Source organism: Molothrus aeneus, chromosome 1, assembly GCF_037042795.1.
Source record: "Molothrus aeneus isolate 106 chromosome 1, BPBGC_Maene_1.0, whole genome shotgun sequence".
Taxonomy (NCBI): domain Eukaryota; kingdom Metazoa; phylum Chordata; class Aves; order Passeriformes; family Icteridae; genus Molothrus; species Molothrus aeneus.
Genome location: NC_089646.1, coordinates 40,950,084 through 40,976,201, shown reverse-complemented (window position 1 = coordinate 40,976,201; position 26,118 = coordinate 40,950,084). Strand labels below are relative to the sequence as shown.

Below are 26,118 nucleotides of genomic sequence, written 5' to 3'. Positions count from 1 at the left end.
TTTATACAGAGATGGGGGGAGTTGGGTATACTTCCTTTTGACACACTGAACACATGTCCTCGTACTTGGGGTTATACTTCTCTTCACCTGCTGCTTTAAAGGAATAGCTCTGTTACATTTTTTTAACACTTCAATTATTTCTGGGGTACATTTTTCTAAAGCTGACGGTTCTTATTTTAAAAATTGATCTTCCTATGCTTAATCAAATTTGTGCATTTATCTTTGTGCAAAATGAGGACTGCCTTACAAAGCACCTGATACCAGCCAAATGTACTATTCCTCTCTGTGTCCATTTTCCCATTTCCCAGGCTGCAGCACTACACAGCATTAGCAATACTTGCCTCATGCCAAACATATTGATATAAAATGACCCTCTAAGCTTCCTGTCAGCTCTGCTCTCATATTACAAAGCCACTTTAACATGCTTCACGTTCATTACTTAGCAACTGCTCCTTGCTTCTAAGAACCACATCCTTATTGACGCACGCACATCCTGGCACATCTTTCTTAAAACTGGAAACAGAACAGGGATTAAAGGAAGTTATGATTGCATTTCATAAAATCATAAGTGCAGTGAAAAGGATTCATAGGGAACAAGAGCCTTCTGTCTCTCCTGATACAAGAATTAGCAAGCAATCAATGAAATCTACATTGCAGGTCTAGAGCAAGCAAAGGAGATGGATCTTTGAAGAACATGAAGCTAAACTGAAGAATTTCTTAAAGCTGGATGTTGTGCTGCCAAAATTTTAAATGCAAAACAGGCAGCATAAATTGTTTATTTGGGGATGGGGAGGCAGTTCTACAAATGACTATTCAATGCAAGCTGAAGAAATCCTAAATTGCAAATTGCTAGAGGCTAAGAGACTACTCTGGGGAAGTATCCTCACATGCTTGTCTGGTTCTTGTACTCCTCTGTTGGCACATGCTATAGTGCATTATCTGAAAGAGAATCTGATATCAGAAGGAACTTTATTCTGGTCTGATATAGCCAGAATGGGTTTTACAACCTTATATCTCTTACATTTATTTTGATCACATCAAAGCTAATTTATCATGACTACAAATAGAATTCAACTGTTCATGTTATCATTATCTCCCTTCCTGAGCACAAATATGTAAAGGGAAAGGACTAAAAAATTCAGTGAGCTTCCATTATGACTCAGTGTGTTGCATATAGCACGAGCAAAGCCTAATTTCATATTTTTATACAAAGGAAAAATAGAGTTTCCTAATATAGTGACAAAAATTATCATTCATTAGTGAACAAAACTGCATCTAAACTAAAATTTATTTAGATTACAGCCAGACTACTCAGTCATGTTGGTTGAATGGGAGACAGTCATTAATAAAGAAATAACAAGCAGAGTATTCACTAATACAGTAACATTTAGATATGCAGAAGGGGATGCATAACTGCACAGGGAATATCTATGCATATTACTGGTAGATTTGTGTTTACTGGTAGAGTGTGCACCTGTGTATTTCCAGGCTGATGAGCTGTTATACAGGCACTCACATCAACTCAGAAGAAATGCCACTGAAGTTTGCACACCTGCTTTCCAAATCAAACCAAATAACCTGAAAGTGGCCTGGTTTTCACACAAATTGCATTGCTTTTGAAACTGTGTCTCAGTCCAGACTAAGTGGTACCCCAAAAAGCATGCACGTATCCTCCTGCTGGTGGTCATATGAATCATCATGTTAGATACAATGAATTTTTGTTTCTCACCTTACAAAAGCATTGTCCTCAGGCTGATCTACAGAAGAACATAATTAAATGATGTCACTGAAAGAAAGGCTATGTCCATTTTCTACCACAGTAATATTTTCTAAAACCACAGTTTTTTGATCATTTCAGCATGCGCTGGCTTTTTCCTGGTGAGTAAAGCTGTGCTTACTGAATTTAGAACATAGTTCTGCTCAGTCTGAGCTGCAGATTCCCAAGCTGCATAGTTGTGGTTGGATAACTCCTCTGTGGGGCGTTTGGAGTTTCCTGAGTATAGAGGCAAAAAAGAATTAATCTGACTCCAGTGTTTAACTCATTTGCAGGACTCAGATTTCCTGTTCTGCAAACATAAAGGGTTTGCAGAGAGTGTGTAAGAGCTTCCAAGATGTATAGCTATGTGAGTGCTAAAGATAGGGAGCCCCATTCTTCTCCCCAGCTTAGATTGCCAAAGCTCTGTGGATTTCAGCTGTGTTATTACCAATTCAAATGTGTTCCAAGTCAGAGGAAAGTCAAGAACAATGTGTATTTATGAAAAAAGGCCAACTCTTGTTTGGCTGAAGTTCATAACCCGAAAAGAACCCAGTAATTCCACTGTTCTTCAGCCTAAAAGTTGGCTACATTTTTCACTTTCAGCATCTGTTCTGTGGTGCGAGGCATTAATAGCATGGAGGTGGATATATTTACTGATTGTTTGTATTTTAATTTTCAAAGACAGAGGAATGTTTTAATGTTAGATGAAGTTACAGTATGGAAAAAAAAAATCAAGTAAATCTAGAAACTAAAGCAGCACTTGAAAAGGGAAGGAAAATACCATGGCCAGGTCTATCTGAGGTGATAGCTAGAGAATAAACATGATTGTGTGTGCTGTAAGATTTTCTAAGCTAACTTAGTGGTTAAGAAAGATGCTGAGCTACAATTTTTGGGAACAAAGGAACATAGTACTGACCTAATTCCTCTCAACTGGCCAACAGTAAAGTTCCATGCACTTTCAGAGAGTAGAATTATGTCAAGTTAAGCACTTCTGAAAACCCCCAAAGAAATTATTGTTTATAAATTTGGCAGGTGTGGTTCAAACACTGTTGATGTGCATATCCTCCTTCATGCTGATCTACATGTTTTTAGGAGCAACACATGCAAGTGTGGAAGGACTGCTGGATTTTAGTACCCCCAGGATAACCTGATTTTCTTTCAAGAATGGCTCAAGCTAATGCATTCTATATTGGCTTGCGAATGCAATCTAAAAGCAGGAAAAGGATTTTAAGATAATTTCACACCAGCTACCATACAGTTCTCAGATACAAGCGTAAAATTTACAAGGCTGGATAAGACTAGGAAGTCCTTCCATTAATATAATGTATCTTTGCTATCACCCCAACCTATCACTGTTTGTGCAAAGCCACTCATTGCTTTAGTCTTGATTGTCTAGGATGCTCATAGGACACTGTTGTCTGCTACTGCAGATTTTCTGAAATTTAAAGTTAGCCCTTTGCTCGCACATCTGTGATTTGAATCCTGAATTTAGACAGTGTTTCCTCTGGAAAAAAGAAAAAAAAACACCAAAAAACCAAAAACAAAACAAAACAAAACCCCACCAAAACAAACAAACAAAAAAACCCCAAAACAAAACAAAAAAAACCCCACACACAAAAAAACCCACCAAAAAAACCCCAGAAACTGACAAAAAAAATCTTCCAGGTTTTGAAAGGCATATCGTCCTAAGAAATTTTGATATGAAACCTAATACCAACAAATAATTTAGCATCTTATTAATGCTCTTGCTTTGTCAATTATTATCCTTTAAGAAATGGAAAAATATCTTATATTTGCAAAACCTGCATTAAAGGCCAGCTCCATCTGGGAAACTATGATTCCCCATCCCAAGAGTAAAAGATAATTTATGAAAAACAGAGGAAAGCAGGCAAGAGAGGATGACAGCATGGCTTTGATAAGCAGCAGTACATGAAACTTGGAACTTCCAGTTAGTGCTTCTGCAGGACACCTTTGGTATGGCTGACTTGGTAAAAGAAATCAAAAGAGAGAGACACTTGCATGTGTAATTCCCAAATCTAAACTGAACTGCCTCTCATTTCTTTCCAGGTGTAACTTTCCATTTTCATTGAACCCAGGATTGTTATCAATTCAGGTCAGTATTGGTCAGCCAGTATGGGCTGTGCAAAAGCACAGGGAGAGAGGGTGCACATTTTCAGAAGATGAGAGGAGAGCTCACTGGAGTGTGCTCCACACACATACAAGAGTTGTGCCAAATGTCTCTGACAAGTGTTGCAGCAGCAGCAGCCCACGCCTGGCTGTGCAATTCATTCAGAAACGACGTGGAAGGTGGCCAGCACAGCCATGTTCTCAGCTTCTCCTACACTGCTGAGCATGGGGAGGCTTCCAGAGGCACCAGCTTCTGCCCCAGCAGCAAATGAAAACGGTGTTTAATAAATCACCAATACAAATATTAGACTTCATAGAACAGATTGGTGGGGATGAGATATCTGATAATTAAAGCACAGGAGTAAAGCAAAGCCTGACAATTTCAATACTGAGCTCTAAAACTCCTAGAATCCCACTTTGGTTTCAAAAGGAAGGTTAGCTTCTCCTCCTAGCATCTTCCACAGTCGAAGCAGGAGTTGGTACAGGCTGAACAGTGTACCCCCCACGAGCTGCCAACCTAGCTCACGCCAGAGCCTCAGTCGACCTTGCAATCTTCTCCCTACACCTAGCCAGTATCTCTTCAATCCTAGGAGCAATCAACTTCATTATAACAGTCAGTAGGACTGTTAACCAAAAATATTATCAAAAAACTCAGTATCCTGAGGTTTTGTTAGCTAAAATTTGCAGACATTTCAATCATGAGTTAGGAAAGCAGTGTATCATGTGTAGAGGCCATACTTCATATTTGGTACAGACAGCATTCTCATTATTTACATGAATTTTTAAATGGCAAAAACAAACAAAACTTTTCATTAAAATAGGTTAAAAAAACATTGGAAAAAAGGATTTTCATCAGAGTTTTTCCATTTTAAGGATCAGCCCTTTAGCGTATTGGTGTCTGACAGAGAAAAAAGGGAAGTAATTTAAAAATAAGAGAATAGGAAGCTGAAAAATAAGCAGACAGAACAAACTTATTTGGTCAGCTGACTCATACCAGAGCAATGCTTAAAACCTACGCAAAAGTCTGGAAAATAAATAAGATTTTCTTCTGTGGGATTTCCTTTTCCTTGGTTCCTGGAGAAAATCTGTCTATTTAACTCTACAGCTCTCTGTTCCTCTTTAGAAGCTCTTGTGCTTGGCTCTGGTCTGTGGGAAATAGCTCCCTTTTATCTTTCACCTAGATGGTGACTACTCCCTGTATTTAAGCTTCTGCATGATGGAAAGATGAGAAAAAGATCACACAAGAAGCAAAATCACCACTGCAATTCCCTTGTGGAGGAAAACACATCAGAGCCTACTGGCACAGCCCTTTCTCAGAACCAGTTCCTGCAGTGTACTCTCTGGATGGCAATTACTGCAGCAGAGTAGTCAAGAAATGATTCCTTGGACTTAGACAACTGCCAGTGCTAATTAAATATTCCTTCAATATCTGCATTTTTCACGCAGGTCTTGAGGATGTCTAAATGCATTACATGTACAAAAGGAAAGCCCAGAGAAGATACACAAGATCAAATACATTTTTAATCCTTATAAAAGCAGGACTGAAAACTCTTCCTTTGTGAATGCATTTGTTTCAACACTCTTGATGGGCTGCTAGGTATTAAAGAAGCTATTAGATACTCTGCAAGAACCTTCCTTCACCTGAACTTTCACATTATGCAATCTTACAGCAGACTAGAACTGGAAATAAAAAATGGTAGAGAGAGATAAAAAATATCCCCCAAATGTCTGTGAAGGGATCAACTGATTGCACAGTTCAACTGCAGGCTGACACAAGCTCAGAAGCTCAAATTTATTTAGACAGCAGACTTCTATTGATTTTTCAGGTGATTTAGACTTCTTGGCATCATTAAAACTTACATATAAAGTAGATTAAGAAGTGTCCTCATGAATGTGCAATTCTGGGTGAAGGACTATTGCAAATCCCAAGAATAGATGTGTCTACAGATTTTATTAGAACACTGATACATTTTTCATATGTACTAGGCTTCTTTGCCTACTTGTCTGAGCCAACTCCCATATTACTAAGATTCTCCTTATTAATTTCCCATATTCTGTCTATAATATTTTTCTAGGAAATGCAGGAAAGGAGCATCTGGAAAAAACCTAAACTGATATATAAATCATGCACATAAGCAATGGTTTTTTTCTGTCATGTTTCTGTAGTCCCTAGCATAAAGAGACAACCACATCAATAATTCCTCTGAGATTTTCCAGAGGCATATCAGTTGTGCCATTTTTAGTGGAAGACAAACCCAAAAACCCACCTGGACTCTATGAGCCTGACCAAACAGGCACTACATGTACACAAATGAATCTGCACGTCCAAAGGCACACAGGAAGCACACAGCAAAATAAGCCAGGCCAGCTAGGAAAACATCCCTCAGCAGCTGCATAGCTGAGGGATCAATAAATGAAATGCTTAATAAGCACTTGTGAAAAAGATGGACAAACTTAGATGAACATAGGACAGCAGAAGTGGTCAGAACTCCTGATTCATGTACCTCTGAGAGAGAAATGCAAAAGAAGCCCGGTGACAGCACCTGAGTGCAAGAGCCTCACACAATTCCCCTTTGGGTGGGAGGTTATGTGAGTCCTTGTGTGTGTCCTTGTCCCACCAAGTGGGCGAAACAAGACCTCATCTCCTCAGCTGCCACCGCTACCTCTGCAGGCATACTACTGCTGTTCCTCTCCCTCAACTGAATCCTCACCCGCCTGCTTCAAACCAGAACAAAATGAGAAATTCAGACGTGTTTAACAGCTGGGTTTTTTTTCCCTTTGTGGGTTTATGGGGTGTATTAGCCTCAAAAGAACAAGTCTTCCAATACTGATGGGACTTGGAGCATCAATCCACCAGAGTTTAACCTTCTTCCAGAGGCAGCACTCTGAAACAAAATCAGCCAAGATGCTGTCCAAATTCTATAAAAAAAGAGGGAGGCAGCTGTATTTTAGCATCGATAAAATGAGTATATTTTACTCAAGTATCCACAAGATACTTCTGCTAGCCAACATGGTCAGGGGTTCAGTTCTGCTTTTTGTTTTTCAAAGAAGATTCCTGGATTTCTATGAGAAAAATTATATTGTGTTAAAACTGAGAAAGAACCACTCTTTCCGAGCAAGAGCTCTCTCCAGGAAAACATTACAGACAATACCGACACTTCAGCATATTTTCTCTCACTACTGAAGAAGGCCAGCACATAGAAAGGGTTGGCCAATGCCTCTTTCACCTTTACTCAAAAGCATCCACAGTTGGACTGAGATTTTTTGACACTTGCTGAACACAGGTTACAGTCTGTCTCCTCTCTGGCCTCTACACAGGACAGTTTCACTGCTTTGCAATGCAGAGTAAAAGAGGACACTGATACTATGAAAGCATGGCACACAAAAGGTTCAGGGAATTTCTTCAGACTTAACTTTTTTTATTTTGATTTTATTTGAGAGCCACTATTCACCACTAATTAAAGCAGCTCTTGAAATAAAACTGCTCTGGCTAAACTTCCAGAAATTCAGGTTAGATTATTGTTCTGCCCCTTTCCTCGAACCTCTTCTGAGCCCTCACTGTTAATTCCGACACTGGCAGGTAATGCTGTCTTTCAGTCCTGTTATGCAACTTGGCTTCCAACACATGCAAGAACTAACATGTTTCTCCAATGGATTTGCTTTCCCAGGCTCCTGCCTTCTCGGCAATGCGAGGTACTTTGTGTGGAGTCATCTCAATTTCCTTTGAAACCTCATTTTTCTAAATACTTAGATTTTTTCAGAGATAAGAAAAGTCAGTTGTATATTTATCTTGAGCTATCAAACACACTAAAAAGAATCTATCTGAGATTCCAGGCACCATGGCTAAATAATAAAAATACAGTCAGTCTTATGCAAACAAATCTGTACACACCAGCCGCCTCAAAATCTCACAGGGCAAAAAGCTGCTCCTGCCACAGGTTCCCCAGAAAACAAACCAACCAAGGGCTGGTACAGCTCTTCCCACTCTGAAAACATCAGGCTTTGCTTTTAGCCCCTAAATATTGGACAATCCAAACCACAATGTTTTAAGCCACCATCTTTTCTGGTGTTTCCACAAATATAAGTACTGCAATTGTTCCTTGTTCTGAATCCTGACAACCCCAAGCATAGATTTATCTTTCAATCCTATCTTTAAATCTATAATTTTAAATCCATAACTGTACAGTTCTATATGGATTTAGATTTTTTACAGATTTATATAGATTTACTCCTTTCTAGAAAGGGCTATTTGATATCAATCATTAGGACAAAATATATCTCCTGTCTATGGTTTCTTTTCCACAGCTTGACTAATGCATTAAATTGCCAATATTTTAACAAGGAGCTGCTGTATGTCTGAGAAATAAAATAGCACAATCCTTAGCAGAAGTTCACATTCTTCTGCTTGCCATCTTTTACCCATTTGAAGCAAATATTTTTTATCACCATGTGTCAATAAAAACTAAGAACCAATAAAACAGCCTGGCTTGCATTGTGGGATGCTTTTGAATAGAAATACATCATTGACATCCAGCTTCTTTCAGGCACAGTGAGTGTAATTCAGTAGAAGGAAAAGAACCTCATTTACCAGCAATTACTTTTCTCCCTAAAATAAAATAATAATAAAAAACTCATACACCAAAACAAAACTATGTTTTTACTAAGACATCAATGAAAAATAAAGGTTTAAACCACCAACATTCCTTTAAGTGGAAATCTTCAAATCTGATGGTTGTTTATCAGTTGATTTCCCTCTTTCTTTGTAATTACCTGTTTGCTTTCACTGTTTTAGATTCTAGGACAGCATAATTTCTAGAGAGACTAAATCAGGCATTATTAAGTGCTTTTTGTGATTCTCAGGCAAGGCATTTTTAAAGTAGAAAGCAACAGCTATTTTTGCTAGCTGACAGAGTCTAGAGCTCAAAGACACATTATTCCACCTTCAGAAAGGCAACAACTGGACCACACGATGGTCATTACTATAACCCCTGTCTCACCATCAGCCCCTTTGCCTGGGGACAAGGGACAATTCCAAGACCAGAGTGACTGAGCTCACTGTTCTTGCTACAGCTCCTGCAGCCTCTGTGAGCAGATGCCAATCATCTCCAGACAGCCTTTAGCAACTATTCTTTCAGTAACCTTCTACACTCTCATTTATGTCCTCAAAACAAAAGAAAACCTCAACAAGCAGGAGAAGCCAAACCTAGGCAGATCAACCAGATTTTGCTACTCCTCCACAGAAGCTCACTAGCCACATCAGAAAAGAGTAACTTTCCAAAGCAAAGGAACCAAATGAAGACAACTTCAAGGTGAACAAAAGGCAACTCTTGCACCCAGCACTTAGCAAAAGGCATTTCCAATGCTCTTCCAGTTCAGTGCTCTTTCTTACAACCCTCTACAAACAGGGGGACAGAGCAGAATCAGAGCAGAGCCCATTACATGAGACACAGCTCTCAAGAACACAGACAAACCATGGAGCCAAAGGATGAAAGAATCTTTAGAATAAGCCATCCAAAACCTTAAGAAAAACAGGAGCAAAACAAACCCTAAATTTAACCCAACAGCTGAAATAAGGCCGCAATGACAGAGTTCTTCTTACCTTTGCCATCTGCGCCTGCACGCCATTTGCTTTGAGAGATGCTACTGCTTTCTGTGCTGCTGCGGGACTGTCAAAATCTACAAAACCATAACCTGGAAAATAAACAGATAAATACAGATTTTCAGTATTATCCATGTGTATGAGCACAGATAAAGATTTTATTTTCATAAAGGAGGAAAATCCATTCTTTCACACAGTCTCATAATCTTGCAGTAGCACTGCCACCACACCTCTATTTGTCACATCTTTTCTCCTGAACCTAGTGGGGTTTAAGGGAATGCAGTGACCTGAAGCTTCAAAGGGCCAGAAGATATGAAGCAGAGGGGGAGTGTGGGCAGGTCTTTGTCTGTCCTAACAGATTAAAGGTCCCTGGCAGCAGAAGGGCACACACACACAGTGCTCTGAAGTCCTACCCCATCTTTTCCATAAGAGGAGGTAACATTATGGACCTTCCTGGGATACAAAGCTACATCTTGAAGTGGCTGGTTTCATGAGAAAACACTCCTTCTCCTTTGTATGGCTTTAAAGCCATACAAAGATTAAGCTTCAGAAGAGGAGGGCAACAAGTCTGTGTGGCAGGCTGGGGCCATGTGTGCAGGGGCAGGGAGAGCAACCTTCCAGCAGGTGGGTCCAGTTCAGGGAGAAATCCCAATGTGTGCTCTACAGACAACTGCCAGATAGCTCTAGAAGATGGTGAGATAGCAAAGTCTCAGCTTTGGTTAAACCACATCCCTTTCATCCCCCTGCTCTCTCTGCTGGAATAAGGGACAGATCTCTGCCAGTAATTGCTTTGGGGTATCATCTGAACAACAGCTTAGAGGTTAGATCTTAGGGATTGGCAAGGGATAATCATCTGCTTTTAAGGCTTTCTTACTCCCAGTGTTTGCATTTGTTTAGTATATTAATCAGACAGTTACTTCCTATCTTCTCCTCCTCCCTCTCCATTTTTTTCTTCCTTTAGCCAGCAACACTGGTATGTTCGAGCAAGCCCAGTGCTGTTATGTCCCTAATGGATAGCAAAAACTCTGAAAGTATTTTTATTTTCCTAAAGACATAAAGCCGGGGTAAGAAGGCAAGGGATGGACTTTTCACAACTTTTAAAGTGCTGAGTTCTCTCTGACCTTCAACAGCATTCAAACGTCTTGCTCATAAAGATTTCAACTGAATTAGGAAGATCTAAAAATCTCACCAAGCACCTATTTAGGCAGCTGCCTATATTGCACAATCTATGCAGGGAAAACCCCTACATCTTATTAAGCAATTACAGTGCAGGTAGGCATGTGCAGCTCAGACAAGCTGTGGCCAAGGGCCACATCTTTGGCTTCTCCCTGGAAAGCCATATGGATGAAACTGAACCGCCTGAAAGCTTTAATAATATTAGCACAAGCATATTTATAGCTTCTTTGCAGACATCTCCATTTACTAGGTCAATACACATCCTACAGGAGGCAACCAGAGATATGATTTCCTACTGTATCCATTTGTATTTCTTTTCCCAGCCTTTCTTCCTACTCCTGGAAGACTTCATTGCCATCCTCTCTGCACCAAATCTAGGTATAAGATTATGTGCTTGTTATTACCTTGCCCCTCAAATTACAAACATCTCTATTAATATTTTGGTATGCATACATTGCTCAATGTCCAATCATGAAAGAATTTTGTGCACATGGATGTTTTTGTTTCTTGGCTTAAATCTCATCCAAAAAGTTTTAAGAAAATTAAAAGAAATAAGAAAAAAGAAACAAACAAAATTACTAAAGACACTGCTGACTTATGGAGCATGAAAAGCACTATTCTGTAGCAAAGTCAGGATCTGAACCTTTCTTTTCTTTGCTCAGTTTTCTACTTTGGTTTGTTTGGTGGAGGGTTTCTTGTCGTGGGGAGGTCTGGGGAGGTTTTTTTTGATACAGCATCACTACAGATTGAGGGACACTGCGATACAGACACTGACAGATTGAGGGACACTGTGATAACAAATCTAATAAACACTAGAGTTTGATCAACTTGGGGATGTGAGGAGTGCTTGACCTTCTCTGATTCCCTCATTTGATTTTCCTTTTTTACTGCAAGCCATTTTTAAATCAGCTTGTCCTACATTGCATTTTCCTTTGCAGTGCTATCCAAGCTCTCTTCTCACTGCCGAGCAGCAGTAAAGCTGATGCTGCTTTGAACTAAAAAACATGCTACAAGACAGCAAGAGTCCTCCCTGGAAGCCTTTGCCCTCTAGAAGAGAAACTTCTGGGAGGAAGAAGGAGATACAATTAGATGCAACTTCCAGTTTCCTATATGAGAGATCCTGACAAGAAGCCAGAGCTGTCAAATGGGAAATCTGAAACATCTTGGGAAGTGATGAGATGGCTTGGATCAAACACTGAGAAAATTACTTTTTAGGACAGTGAGGTGGTCTTCTCAGGAAACTAAATTGTTTTTTATTTCTCACCATTTCCGTGCCAAACAATTAGAAGGTGAAAGTGCAAAAGTAATTTTAACATTGTCATTAAAAACAGATAATGAAGTTAGATTTTTATATTTAGCATCAGTGTACAGTGCAGGTTTCATGCATGAAGGAATAGAAAGGAATTTATTTTTAATCTGACTTTCTAGACAGCACAGTAATTATTCACAGCTAAGTTAGTTTTGCTTGTAAATAAAAACCAGAATGTGTAAGAATATTCCGGAGTTGTATCATAGATATCAGATATATCTAGCATAATAAATCATTGAAGAGTATCATCAGTCCATAATATCTAAAACCATTAATATCTTCTACGAATTTTTTCAGTGGACACCAAGGGCAATATGACCATATCAGAGATCCAGTGGAGTCTCAAGACAAAAAACCCTACATCTTTAGCTGCCCATTATGCATTCTAGTATTACTACTCCCAGTCTCACTGCAAAGCTGTTCTTTTTCCTTCCCTCAAGCTCATTTCCATTCCAAGTATCTTTTTCTAGCCCTCCCCCCTCCTGACACATCTCTGCACCACACACAGAACATCAGGACAAAATCACTCCATGGCTGAAAACCCATCCAAAGAACATCAATCTGCTGCAAGGGAAGCCAAGTTCCCAGGCTGTTTCAGCATTCAAGTATCCTTATAAGAACCCTGCAATGCTATATAACAGAAAACCAGGCATGATGCCTTTTTGTACAGTTTCCCTTCTTCCACGTAGATGTTTACAGTCTATGTTAGTGACCTACACTAAAATATTTCATTTGTTTATAATCTCACTTCATTTTTTGTGTCTTGGGCACTAACTAAATAGTGTTGATTTTTCTGTTTGGGTTATGGGTTTTTGTGTGTTGAGTTTTTCTTGGTTTTTGGTTGTTTTTTTTAATATACTTGTCTGGGTGGATGAAGTTTAGCCCCCACAAAAGCTAAAACTGGGTCTTGGAACATCCTCTCCAGTGTTCTCCAAAGTGTAAAAGAAGCCCCAAACTCTCTGTGCTGAGAGTCCTTCCCTCTTGTCCAGGCTGTGGCTGAAGTGGGTTGTGCTCCCTGCCAGCAGAACTGGGCTGCTGTGGCTGCCCCTGGCAGGTGCACTGTGGCTGGGTTTGGCTGCTCCAGCTTCTATCCCTATTCTGTTCCCTGGTTCCTCCTGGGAAGAGGTAGGAAAATGGCTGGAATCATCACCCGGGATGAAATTCAGATCAGGGTCTGCCAATCAGACACTGCTCTAAGAAAACACATTTCTTTTTCCTCCTTTAAAAACAAGTGCAAGCCCCACCAGACTGTCCCTCTGCTAGACTCAAATTCCACAGCTTTTTTTCCTTCTCTTTTCCCTGCATTTTTATTGCAGTGTTCACTGCCTTGTAAACATTCTGGTCAATGGATTATACATTTTTTTCCCCCCAGGTTTTATGCAGAACATCACGAAAAACAAACTCAGATTCAAAACCAGGACCTTCAGACTGTGCTCACAAGAATCCATCACCACCACAGGAAATCAAAACCAAAACTTTTCCCCCTTTTTTTTCCTGAAACATCCTGACATTTTCCTTTAAGATCTCTAAACACAAATAAGGAAAGCTGTGCTGTCCCCTACTGCTTTGAGAGGTGGGAATTGAACTTATCACTAATATAAACCCCTCACCTCAAGTGTACTTAGACTGAGGGTGACTTTGGTACTCCAGTGCTACAAGTCCTCCAGGATCCTAAGGTTTTTTGTAGAATGACACATTTCGAGTTCCTACATGCAAGCACACATACAAAGAAACCCAGGACAAGACTATCTAGAATAATTGTTAAACCCTTCCTTTAAGAAATACAGTGCCTGTAATTTTTTACTGGCCTGATGCCATTAGGGCTAAATAATTAAATTTTAAAAATAAAACCAGTATAAGGGGTTTTTTTTACCTGTGGGGGAAAGAAAACAGCTAAGCATCAGCAAACTCAAGTTTATAGCTAGCTGCAATAAGTGCTACCCAAATACACTGGCAGACACTAAACATCTCCGTCTCCTATAACCTAAATGGCTGGGGGCCTCCCGGTCTCAGTTTCTCAGTTCCATAATTAAGCTTGGCAGCAGGTTCAAATGAATTAAAACTGAATGTCACTATTTCCTCAACAAATCCCTCATCCTTGTTTTTTCTTACTTGTCAGGAGAAGACCAGCAGAACAGCAATTAGTGGTAAGCAGTGCAGTGAAAAAGAACCAAGCATACACTAATTAGGTCACTCGCCAAACACGTTCATTTCATTGGCAGATTTAATCAATGTTTTCCTGAAATGTCTTAAATCTCCTATGCTAATTTAAAGTTTTGTTATTGTTGTTACTTTAAACACAGATGGGATGCCTGGAGATTTTCAATTGCTTTCCACAAATCCATTTCAAAATAACAAGCCCTCATATAGTATATCATCAAAATTTCGGCACAGGTTTTAGGAAATGGCCTCTAATTTGATGCCAACATTTTTGTGCCTGCAAATACCTACAGGTGCAATTTTGTGGATTTAAGTAATTGCAGGTGTGGAGGGCTCTTAGACATCAAACTCTGAATTGCCCTGATGGATCGGGTACTTAGGGGCAATGCCAAATAATTTAAGGGACTGCTGCCACTTGAGGTTCCCGTAATTCTTGTGAAGTGCTGGACGGTGGCACAGAGCAAAGGTGAGCTTCCCCTGGAGGTACTTCACCTCCAGGGAGCTCTGCTGGTGTAGTGACAGGAATGAGAGCCTTGCTGCCTTTATGGAGCATTGAGGCAGCTCCTCAGTCACTGCTGAAAGCAGCATCAGTTACTCAGAGTGCATGTGAACAGCAGTTTTGGGGTATCCTAGCAGCTTGGTCCCTCAATTAGTGCTTACAGCTAGCACACCAAGCTAGCTAATTGCTTGGTATGCTAGTTACTAGTACTAATTGCTTTTTTGCATGGAACATGCTCTGTTGGCAGTCATCACTGCTGTTGCTGTGGGAAGGGGAGCTGCCACGGCTGCTGAACGAATCTGCACCACACCAGGCTGCCCTGCACCACACCAGCCTGCCCTGCCCTCCCTCCTGTACTACTGCACAGCCTCGGGTCCCTGCAGAGGCTCCATCCTTCCTGCTGGCACTGCCCCCAGAACCAGCCCACCCACGGCCCCACAACCACCAATGGGTTTGAAAGGGCAACATGCAGCCAAGCCACAGATCAGCAGCCACCTGGTCACCCAGGGTCAAAATAAAATGAAAAAGAGGCCAAAGAGCAGGAGAAGTGTGGTTTCCTAGAAGTAAGGAGAGGAGCACCCTGGTATGCTGCTGACAGAGAGGAGCTCTGCAGACTCAGCTCTCTGGCAGGGGGCTGAGAAAGGAGAAGCCATGACAAACGAGGGAAGATAAGTCAGGGATGGTGAGCTCTGACACAAGGACAAACACCACATCTGACCTCTGACCAGGTGCTGCTTTGAATCACTTGAATTCAAGTCAACCAGTACCCACTGTTTTCTGCTTTCCACACAAGCAGAGAGAAGAGATGGAGACCTGGCCCATCCAGCCAGGAGACTGGCATGGAGTCTGGGCACTAATTCAGCCAGTGTTCCTGGCTCACTAACCCTGAAAGCACCTAAATATATTGATGGGGAGCTCACACATCCTGAGGAGCTCTTCTGGTTCCACTGATGCCAACTCACTTCATCAAAAGAGTTAATGGTTGGTTTCTGTAAGTTAATATCTTTGCTTCCTTCCTGACAGATGGAAAAGGCCAAATATCCCAGGCAGCCCCTACTCCTGCCAGGCCCTCTGTACTAGGGGCTGATGTGGGCGTTTAAGGGAAGTTGTGGCAAAGCAGGAACTCCAGCTCTGACATTTTCCCACATTGGAGAGCTTGACTTGGTCACAACGACTCCTTTTGGCAGCATAAGACACGTAAATTTTGCATAAAGTTACATAATAGTGGAGAAACTTTTAAAAGATGAACACAGATTTGCTTATGTGTAATTACAATTCCACTACACCTAAACCTTTTTCGTAGGTCGGATGTATCAGAACATTTGGAACTGTGCTTGCCACCAGTATACAATGTTTTTTTTTAATGTAAAAAAAGTTCCCAGTCCTTGTTTCTGACCATCTAGAATTCAATATACCAGATCTGAAATCCAGAACAGAGAAGACTGAGCATATCACACAGGTTGGGTCTTCAAGGACTGTAGAGGTTGTTTGGACAAAAAGGAGGAAAAGGAAATTTCAAGAGAGTGCTTGCTTTTTTCATCAATGTTTCTGCTAATGCTACTTAGAGACTGGAAATTAGGAACCACCCCCAAAAGGAAATGTGATGAGGGAGAGGAATACTAGCCTAGGGAAGAGGCAGCAGTCAAAATTACTTGATGAATTAAGTAGTCATTAAATAGAATATATTTACCATAAGTACCTTAATTTAATTTTATGATATCACTTCCACATATCTATACATATATACGCACACATTTGAAGACACAAGCATGAAGTTTTGACACAAACACTAGTATAGGTACACAGCTAAGCAAATAATATAATCAAAGATAATATAATTTTCAGAGATATTTCTCCTTCACACTTAGATGAAACCTCTAGGATTTCACAAAAGCCTAAGTTAATTTGAGTTTTCAAGTTCACTTTTGCCCAGCACTTACTTAGAGTGTCTCTTAAAAGGCAGTATTTGTTCTGACAATCAGTCTGCAAAAGAAGTTATTATCTAGTAATTTACTATGCAATTTTCAGACATTGTTTTATGCTCAGATAAAGAATCAAATAAAAGTTTTAGAAGCCTTGGAAAATTAGAGTTAGCAAGCAGAGAGGTTGAATCACCCTTGAACACAAAATTACCAAAACCAGCTTTTTCTTCCATTGTTCAAATTGTGCTAAAATATTCCTACAGCTCCAAATGCTCAGAGTAATAGTAAAATAGTCTACATCATTACTATTTTTAAATCTCTACTTTATAAAAATGTTCTCAGTGGCTAGAAAATGGTGAATCATCACCTTTTAATTAAAACAGCTAATATATAGTTAGAAAAATAATTGGAAGTGAAGACTCTTAAATGCAAGAAAGAAAAGATAGTCCCTTCATTTCAGATCACTCCCCAGAGATGCACCTACATTGTTAACTATGCATATATAGCTGATTTTTTTGTTTGCTTTAGCTTGATATGGAAATACAGCACAAAACTGTCACTTTGATTACGTTTCTGCAGTGATTTCTTTTGCTTCTTGCATTATTTGAATCCCCTTCATAACAAGAGAACTGCAGAAAAGCAGCACTAACTAACAGAATTTTTAGATATCTCTTTCCAAATACATTCTTAATTACTTTGAATTAAGCAGAGTGCATATGAATACAGGTTATTATTAATTGCATTGAGTAACTAATGATAATATTTTAATGCAAAACTGAAGTAGGAAACTCATGATGATCTTTAAATGAATTTTAAACTGCTTCTAAATTATTTTTGTCAATCTCTGATAAGTAAAGGAAACAGTACAAAGACACCTACAAAATTTTGCTATGTGGGAAAGAAGTACTTATACAACAAGTAAGTAACTATATGTATATGCATTTTCATGTCTGTTTTTCTGGAACTTCATGCTTCCAAAATCTTAGTCTCTGAAGGAACAGAAGCAAATCTCAAAACTGACACAAGGTCTTTGTGAAAGATGGTTACAATAGCAACTGTGAGGGAGAGAGGCATCAGAAGTTATGAATTTAGCAAATACACCTATCAAGAAAACAGTATTGCACTTAAGTACCCTCTCTCAATTTTCACTGCATTCCTGGCAATTCAGAACCCCAAAGACTGGTGAACTGAAGAAAATCCTAGAAAGAGCACAAACACAGCCATAAAAATCCAGATTTTGCAAATGGCAGAATACAATTTGTTTATCCCTAACAATATGACAAATGTTTGGGGCCTTAAAAGTGAACCTACACGTGCATGAATACTTATGGGTAACCCTAATTGCAGCATGTCACCAAGAGAAAGAGAGAGACCTAAGACTTTGTGAGGACCTGTCAAAGAACAAAAATCTTGGTGGCAATAAACAGAGGGAAGTTGAGAACTATTTCCCAGTATTTTCTAACGCATGAACTTGGATTAATCACACAAAACCAATGATGGAAAATTCATTTCTCAAGTTACTAAATATGGACTGACTAAAGAAAACCATTGCCAATCTCACAGTGTCAGAAGAACAAGAGATAAACACACTTTTCAATCTTTAACTTTCAAAGTAAATCTCTCTGCAAGTCCCATTGATTCACTGTCAAAATTCAAAATGAAGAGTATCTCTATTTTTAAATACAGGGATACCTTACATCTACAATTGCCATATAAACCTATGGGTGATTCAACATTACACTTATTTACCACCATAACATTTTATCAATACATTAGTTGTATAATGTAATCATTAAGATTATTTTCACTAGATTTCTGTAGTGTGAGACAGTCATTGTGGTTCTGCAGCTGAGCTAAATTTCACACTTGAAGCCATGATTGAAGGCAGAATGCTCTCCCAAAGAAATACAGCAAGAGGAGTGCTTAGTTACATATTTATATAAAAGGGAGGGAAGGATACAATAGCTGTTTCTTTCCTTGACTGGAGAAACACTCAGTGCCTCACAATATTTTGCAGTACCCAGAACAAAATAACCTGAATTTGCAGTTTCAGATTTACATCACCTGCTTTGAGATCCAGAGTTACAGTATCAATAAATAGTTTCCCTGAAAAACTTGAAAGGAACCCTTACACCCAAGGCTGGAAAAGGGTTTGCTTTTTAAACCACTATTTTTTATATTCACTTTCCTCTGATTACAGCGACGTCCAGATGCCGAAGTTTCAAAATACCACAAGAAAGACTATTTTCTCGGTATTTCCAGACAGCAGGAAACACTGACACTCTCATGAGAAAGTCTGCTCTTCTGAGGTTTCATGCTCAGTTATGCAGACTCCAGAGCTTTACTTAGCTTGGATAATGTTTGGGTAAGATATGAAACCAAATCTCATGAGATTTGTCCATCACTTATTTTAGACCTGAGCAACTTGAGTAAAAAACCTGGTGTAGAGAAACAGTTTAGGAAAAAATCATTCAGCCATTACTTCTGAAAGCTCCCAGTGCATGCGTAAAACAACTGATTTTCTTTTCTAAATATTGGACCTCAGTTTACCCAAAGCTAAGCAAGTTATCCACCAGCTGTTCACCAAAAAGGCACATAACCTAAGAAACTGAGAGTAATTCCATCTCCTGAGGACTAGTCAGAAATGAACATTAATACTGTCCTGTATCTCTCAGGGTTGGAATCTGGCATGGCATTCCAGCAAGCATTTATGGACAGACAGAACAGAATCTATGGGTGCTTTACTTCTAGTGCACCACACCCATGGAAGACAGCAGTGAAATACAGGGAAGGGGGGAAATGAAATCTCTCAGCAGCCAACTCTACCAGCACTGATTTTAAACAGTGATACTATTCTAGGAGGCAAAGGAGGATGTTTTGTATCATCCAGGGATCTTTGTCAGAAATGAAATATTCCATTCTCTTCTTCCCAACACTGGATTGCTCAGCAACCTTAACATTAAGTAACTGCAAATCCTTGCAAGCAGGAAGAAACAATCTGACAAGAGAAGATGCACTTGGTGATCACACTGTGATTACTGTACTTTATTAAAAATAATTTTCTTTTCAGTATGTTTTGACAAGAAAATGGAAAGCATCTTGTGCAGGCTTCAGGAAATATTAAAATAACCCAAGGTGATGAACGTGCTATTATACAGTCTGTTCCAGAGGGAGGATGCTCAAGTACTGAAATGGTTTTCATTTCAAATACACATTCATTTTCAAGACACCGCACTTGAAAAATTGGACTGTATATTTGTCACACAGTAAGCAGTGATAAAGAGCACAGCAATTTATGTTCTTTATGCAAACCACTTGTAATTCAGAAAACAACTATAGTTTCTAAAAGGCAGCAAAATGATAACACTTTCCCAAGAAAGTGAAATGTTTTTTTCGTGCCAGTTGCCCAATTCTAGCATGCCAACCTTTGCTGTGATAAACACTTTGGATAACATGCAAAGAGCTCCTATTCCAACCCATCAACACTCATGATTTCTTGGAGCTTTAGGCAGAGATGAGCAATACCTTCTGAATATTTCATATTTCTAAGAAAAGGATCCTGATACCACCACCGCCATCATGCTAAAATACTGCTGACCTTTGAGCAAGATGCCAATGTGCTTTCAAGAAATGACTGGTGGTAAAAACCAGCATTCCCCCTGTGCTATGGAGGAGAAGCACAGCAGAGGTGACAACACAGAGCAGGATAAGCCACAACACAAAGGTGAGAACAAAATCCATTTTAAAGACACAGTGTACATTTTTGCCAAATTATTTTGGACTTAGTATTTCAGACAATCAGAATGCAAGTATCCTTAAAGTTTTATAGTTATATTGCCCAGGGTGTTCTTTTTTCTTTTGCGGTTAAATACCAGTTGCACCTTCTGAGCCTTTTTTCATGTATCTACCACATTTACCTGTAGCCTGAAGTTCCAAAATGCTATTATTACGGTAGCCAGAAACGGCTATTAGGTTTCCAGGCTGGGACAAAATGAAAATGAAAAGAGAAGAGAAGAGAAGAGAAGAGAAGAGAAGAGAAGAGAAGAGAAGAGAAGAGAAGAGAAGAGAAGAGAAGAGAAGAGAAGAGAAGAGAAGAGAAGAATCAGAAAATCTCTTTTCAAGATCTCTAATTCCATTTTCTTCAGACTGAAGTTCCAAAATGCTATTATTATGGTAGCCAGAAACGGCTATTAGGTTTCCAGGCTGGGACAAAATGAAAATGAAAAAAGAAGAGAAGAGAAGAGAAGAGAAGAGAAGAGAAGAGAAGAGAAGAGAAGAGAAGAGAAGAGAAGAGAAGAGAAGAGAAGAGAAGAGAAGAGAAGAGAAGAGAAGAGAAGAGAAGAGAAGAGAAGAGAAGAGAAGAGAAGAGAAGAGAAGAGAAGAATCAGAAAATCTCTTTTCAAGATCTCTAATTCCATTTTCTTCAGATTTGAGAAAATTCTGCAGTGTAGGTAAGTGGGAGACACAGATAAAGTGGGTAAAGTGCACGGTTTTAATCAAATCTGAATTTTGAACTAGTAGAAGTTTCCTATTACTAGAAATCCCATATCTCTAATACATGAAAAAGAATCAAGTGGATAATATAACATTTGAATCTGAAGCAAACACCTTCATTCCTATCTTGAATTTTAGGCTGCTCTTCAGTGTCAGCTTGTGTGTAACATCATTCCCTGCTGGTACAGAACATGGGGGTCCCACCACAACACAAAGGTCTGATGAAGGCGCTCACTGAAGCCCATGCTGAAGCCACCTGGATGATGACTGTGAGGCATCAGGAGGTCAAACCAGCAGGAGGACAATACCCTGTGTGCAAATGCCAATATGTAGGAAGCCACTTGCACACTGAAATTCATGGCCACAACCAACCTTCACAGAGCTTGTAGAGAAAAAAATAAGGCACAAATGAGGGATCGGAAGAGACATCCTGGGTCTTTCTGGAATGTGGATGATGAAAACTCAACATTAGATGACCACATGGGGTTACATCAGTGACTTACATAGTTCTTTTAATATCACCCTTTACTTACTGGAAGGATCTCGCCTGATACATCCTTGTACCAGATATATTGCCTTCACAACTGTGGCCATTTATGGCTTGGGCACTTATAAAATCATCTGATCCTTTCCCTAAAAATAATTTTCCAACTTTCCATTCAGGATTTCTTCTATTACTTGCTAAGTAAATGATTTTACTATAGGATTTTTTCTCTTTCTCTCAAAATCCAGTCCTCAGGATCATCTAATTACCTCTCCATGTAATTGCCTTGTGCAACAAGCAGGTATTAAGGGAGCTCTGGCAGCAATATCATTGAAGAATAAATGAGAAATCTGATACATGCCTTAGAAAGAGGGGCTGGGCGGGCATTGCTGATGGTGGTGACTGCTGTGTTCCATCCTGAATTCAGATCATAAGAATATCAGCAAAGACTATCTTCAGTAGCTTTTCCTAAATGCTCAGGCCTCCTCTGAACATAAAGCTGTTAAGTTTAGGGTCCCCAGAGACTCTTAAGGATTTAACTAAGAAGCAAACTCATTGATATATATTGCCAGTGAAAGGCCAAATATACAATGGAAAACAACTTTCACCACATTAAGCCAGTTTAAGGTATGAATTTCAAGGCTTAAAAATAAAAGGTAAATGTGAGGAAGGCAGATATGCTAAAATATTCTTTTTAAAAATGAAAGTGAGGACAAATCAGATATAATCATATTCTGTTATTAATGAGGGATAATTTATTGTAAAAAATCCCCATTTTTATAAATTATACAGAGAATTACTGAGATGTCCAGGTCTGCAGTAGTTTGCAGAGAGTGGTTGTGCATCACTGTAGTACAACAAATAAACAAAACAAAAAAGGAAGCAGCAAGGAGTTTAGCTGGGACACACAAACCCAGCAAACGTATTTTGCCTAGGAAGCCAAAATGCACAAAAAGAGAAAAAGATATTTGAAATGCCCAGCAGGATCCTCATATAACACATCAAAGAAATAAAGAAATGGTAACCAAAAAAATTTTTTTGGTCTTTCATGAAAGAGTGCGAAATCTGCCACATTTTTGTGTGTGTGCTCTTGGTCAGTCCCTGAGCTTTCGTTTGCTGTAGCAGGCGAGACAGGGAATAGACACAGGCACTGCCGCGCATCCCTCACGCAGACGCCAAACTCATGTTGGTGTTGTCAATGCAGAGATATGTAAATGTTTTGAGCCTGAATGTCTGCTTCCTGTCAACAGCAAGAATTAGCCAGACAAATATCCGGCAGGCACGGCTGTGCTTGCGTAACAGTGTAAATGCTGTACTACAACATTTGCTGCTTGCTTTATTGCTTGCCTGTAGCTCTCAAAGCCATTTCTGTGACCAAATGCAAAGGGAAGCACCTTCCCACACCACCACCAGACCCTGAAAGCAGTGAGGGGTGTGTATGGAGGAAGATGGTGAGGTAGTAGCTGGCTGAAAAAATGAACACAGAGTTATTCAGGTCCCATGACCAAAAGGATGCCCACAAAAGGAAACCCATCTCATTTCCATTACACAGAGATGGCAGCAACTTGCTACTCTACCTCTACACCTTCCTAGGCACCACTTTGTATTTCTGGGGCAGACCTGGACTCCTTCTTCCAGAGGTGACACAGGCAGGTGGTGCATCAATCAGAAGATGGCATGTTCACGCACTTCTGTATATAATGCAACCAAAAGATCCTGTACTGGGTATTTCTATTACATTGAGTGATATTGTGTTATATGATCCTGAGAGCAGGTTTATTTTTCACTTCTTAAGGGCAAGGGTAGGGGGTAACATGGAGCTGAGGTGCAAATTCCTTCACAGGACAGGTTTGGAACCTTTGACAGAAATGGGGATTGCCATTTATCCTCATTTATTCATGGGGTGCAACAGCTTCACCCTCCCTAGTGCTCTCTCCTGCACTAGAAGACAATATGAGGTTCCAGCAACAGACAGGGAAGACATTTGGAAAGAGAAGACCTCCCTAGTCTTCCAGAAATCATACTATTCTGTCATGTCATTTTATTACTTATTTTTTCTTTTTTCTTCCCAGATGGTTGGGACAAACATTACACATGAAGAAGAAGAGTAGCCTTTCCTTGCCTGTATCTAGAAACAAGCAGATGGAGCAGATGAAGGATCTCATGCAAAGCATGATGGCGTGACGTGATGGGGGACAGACTACAGTATTAGACAGCCTTTCCCTCCCTAAGTCTACATTGCATCTAATTAGGATGCCCATCTCACCTTCCTATCATGGATTTTGTCACTTAGGAAGTCTGTATTTATTGCATCAAGGCATTGTTGTCCTGGATAACAAAACCTAAGATCTGTTAAAAAAAGAAATTAAAAAAAAAAAGTCCAGCAAATTACATGATTCCAATCCTAATTCACATATGTGGCACAAGTGCATTGCACTTGTTTAATGGGCAACCAACAGAATCAAACTTCCCTCAGGAAAGTCAACATTTTAGTGCACGCTAGGAAAATTAAGAAAAAGCCATCTTCCAACCAAAAAACAAACTCCACATTTAATAGCTTAAAATGAAGCCACTGAAGAATAAACATCTGGGCTTTCTGGATATTATCCCAGATGCTGCGTGTAGCACCAAAGCTCTTCATCACAGTATCCTCTTAAGAATTAGAGTAAGATCATTCCCCCAGTATATGTTGCTTCTCTGCAGGACATGACAAAAACATGCATGTTGCAATAAGATCTCTTTGCTATGTGTGTGGAGATCACACAGAACCACAGCATTTCAGATTTTTTTGGGTTCTCCAGGACTTCACATAACACTAATCACCTATCTGCAGCAGTAGCAGCAGCAACCACCCATGTGGATGACAAAAGCCAGTTAGAGAGGGTTTATCAGAAGCACTCTAATAAATCAGCAGTGCTTCTAGAACTTCCGCTGGGGGTCAGTGGGATTTTTTGTCTCTGAAATGCAACAGGCACATCCACAGTGCATCTCACCAGCATCCATCAGAGACCTTCCCACCAGCATTGAACAAAGAACTATTGCCTACATGGCAAAGAGCAGTGCCTGAACAGTGCGGTCCTCCCAGAATATTTAGGACTGTTTCTCATCAAGTATAAAAAGAACTAGCAGAGCACCACTGTGTCACTAGTTTCAGTACTAATTTGGACAGGCCTACTCAGTACAGCACTGTGCTTTTGAAAACCCCAGTTCCTGAACAACTCGTTTTGAGATCTCCACTGGTCCCATCTTCCAACCCATACTAGCTGTGCTGAGATGCAGCCTGGATTTACTGGGACTGCTGCACTAAGTTCTGGACTTGGTTCTGTGTAGAAGGTCAGACTGATCAGTGGATACATTTAAGCTCTGCAAATTTCTGAGAAAGAGTGTGTGGAACATGGCCACTGGAAAGCAGCTGAACCAGCGCAACATTTCATAGGCCAGAGGCACACAGATTATAACTACAGCCAAACTACACAGTGTGAGAGAGCCACACAAAAGACAAAAGTATTGGATAAGGCTGAAACAGAATTAGCCTTAATAGACAGTGCCTCCCTAGAGCTTTTATGCTCACAGCCAAGCAAAACGGTTCTGCACAGGAAGACAAGAACTGCAGACTTCTGGCATGGGTCTTGAGACATAAACAGTGTGAGAGACTTGTTCCCATAGTAGAACAAAGAGGTGAAGCAGACCCCCTTGAAACAAACAATTCTTGGCCATCATACCATCCAAACAAGCACAAATAAAATTAAGTGTTTCATTTAAGCTTTCCCTTTTTTTTTTTTCCAAACATATAAAGTAGAAAATAATATTTTTAAAATTGCTGGCTTTTTTTATTTTATTGACCTTCCTCTACTTCCTCTAGCAAATCACTCACAACCACATTCTCCCTTTTTTTTAGATACACTGGTAGTAGAAAGCTCTGTTGTAGACTTTTTGTTTCTTTTTTTTCCAGACAGCATAGTCCATTTTTTTCCAGTCCTGAGACAATCACTCCTGTTCTTCATTTTCCTCCTCTCCCTGTTCCTCTAAGGTGACTTAAAAAGAGAAAGACTCAGGGAATAGGCTAGGAAGATGGCTTGATTAATGACTTTTCCACTCCTGTAAGGAATTTCAAAGGAATCATTCTATCCAGGGATGGCAGCAGGGAAGATGTTTCCACAAACCCCAGCATGCTTCCTGCAAACACATAAGCATCCCAGTGCAGGCAAGGAGAGAGTGAAGATCTCCTTCTCTAGCAATACAATTCTTTTCCTTTTCTATTTGCTTTTTCTCCCTATACTTTCTGTTTTTCCCACACTTTCCATGTTTTTATCTTTCCTTTACTGTGTTCTATGTATTTCTGTCATTTTCTTCCATCATCTCCTCTTTCCTAGTGTTTTTCTAGCTTCTTCAGCCTCCGATTTCCTTTGTCTGCTAATTTCAGCAATTAAGATGGAAACAGTAGTTCTCAAAAAAAAAAAGAAAAAAAAAAAGAAAAAAAAAGAAAATGAAAAAAAAAAAACCACCTCAGCTTTTAAAGTTGAAACAAGAAAACTGGACTTTGAAAAAAGGTGAAAAGTAAGGACAAAGGTCTGTTTTGAAATGATAGTGCA

At 39.7% G+C, this 26,118-nt stretch overlaps 1 protein-coding gene across 1 annotated transcript in view; it reads right to left on the bottom strand.

Annotated features, from left to right (window-relative positions):
- Window positions 1-26,118, bottom strand: part of RBMS3 (RNA binding motif single stranded interacting protein 3) — a 439,534-nt gene that overhangs the window by 247,011 nt on the left and 166,405 nt on the right. Inside the window, exon 4 of the mRNA XM_066571247.1 lies at window positions 9,483-9,574. Within this exon, the coding sequence (XP_066427344.1) occupies window positions 9,483-9,574 (92 nt within the window). The remainder of the gene's footprint in view (window positions 1-9,482; window positions 9,575-26,118) is intronic.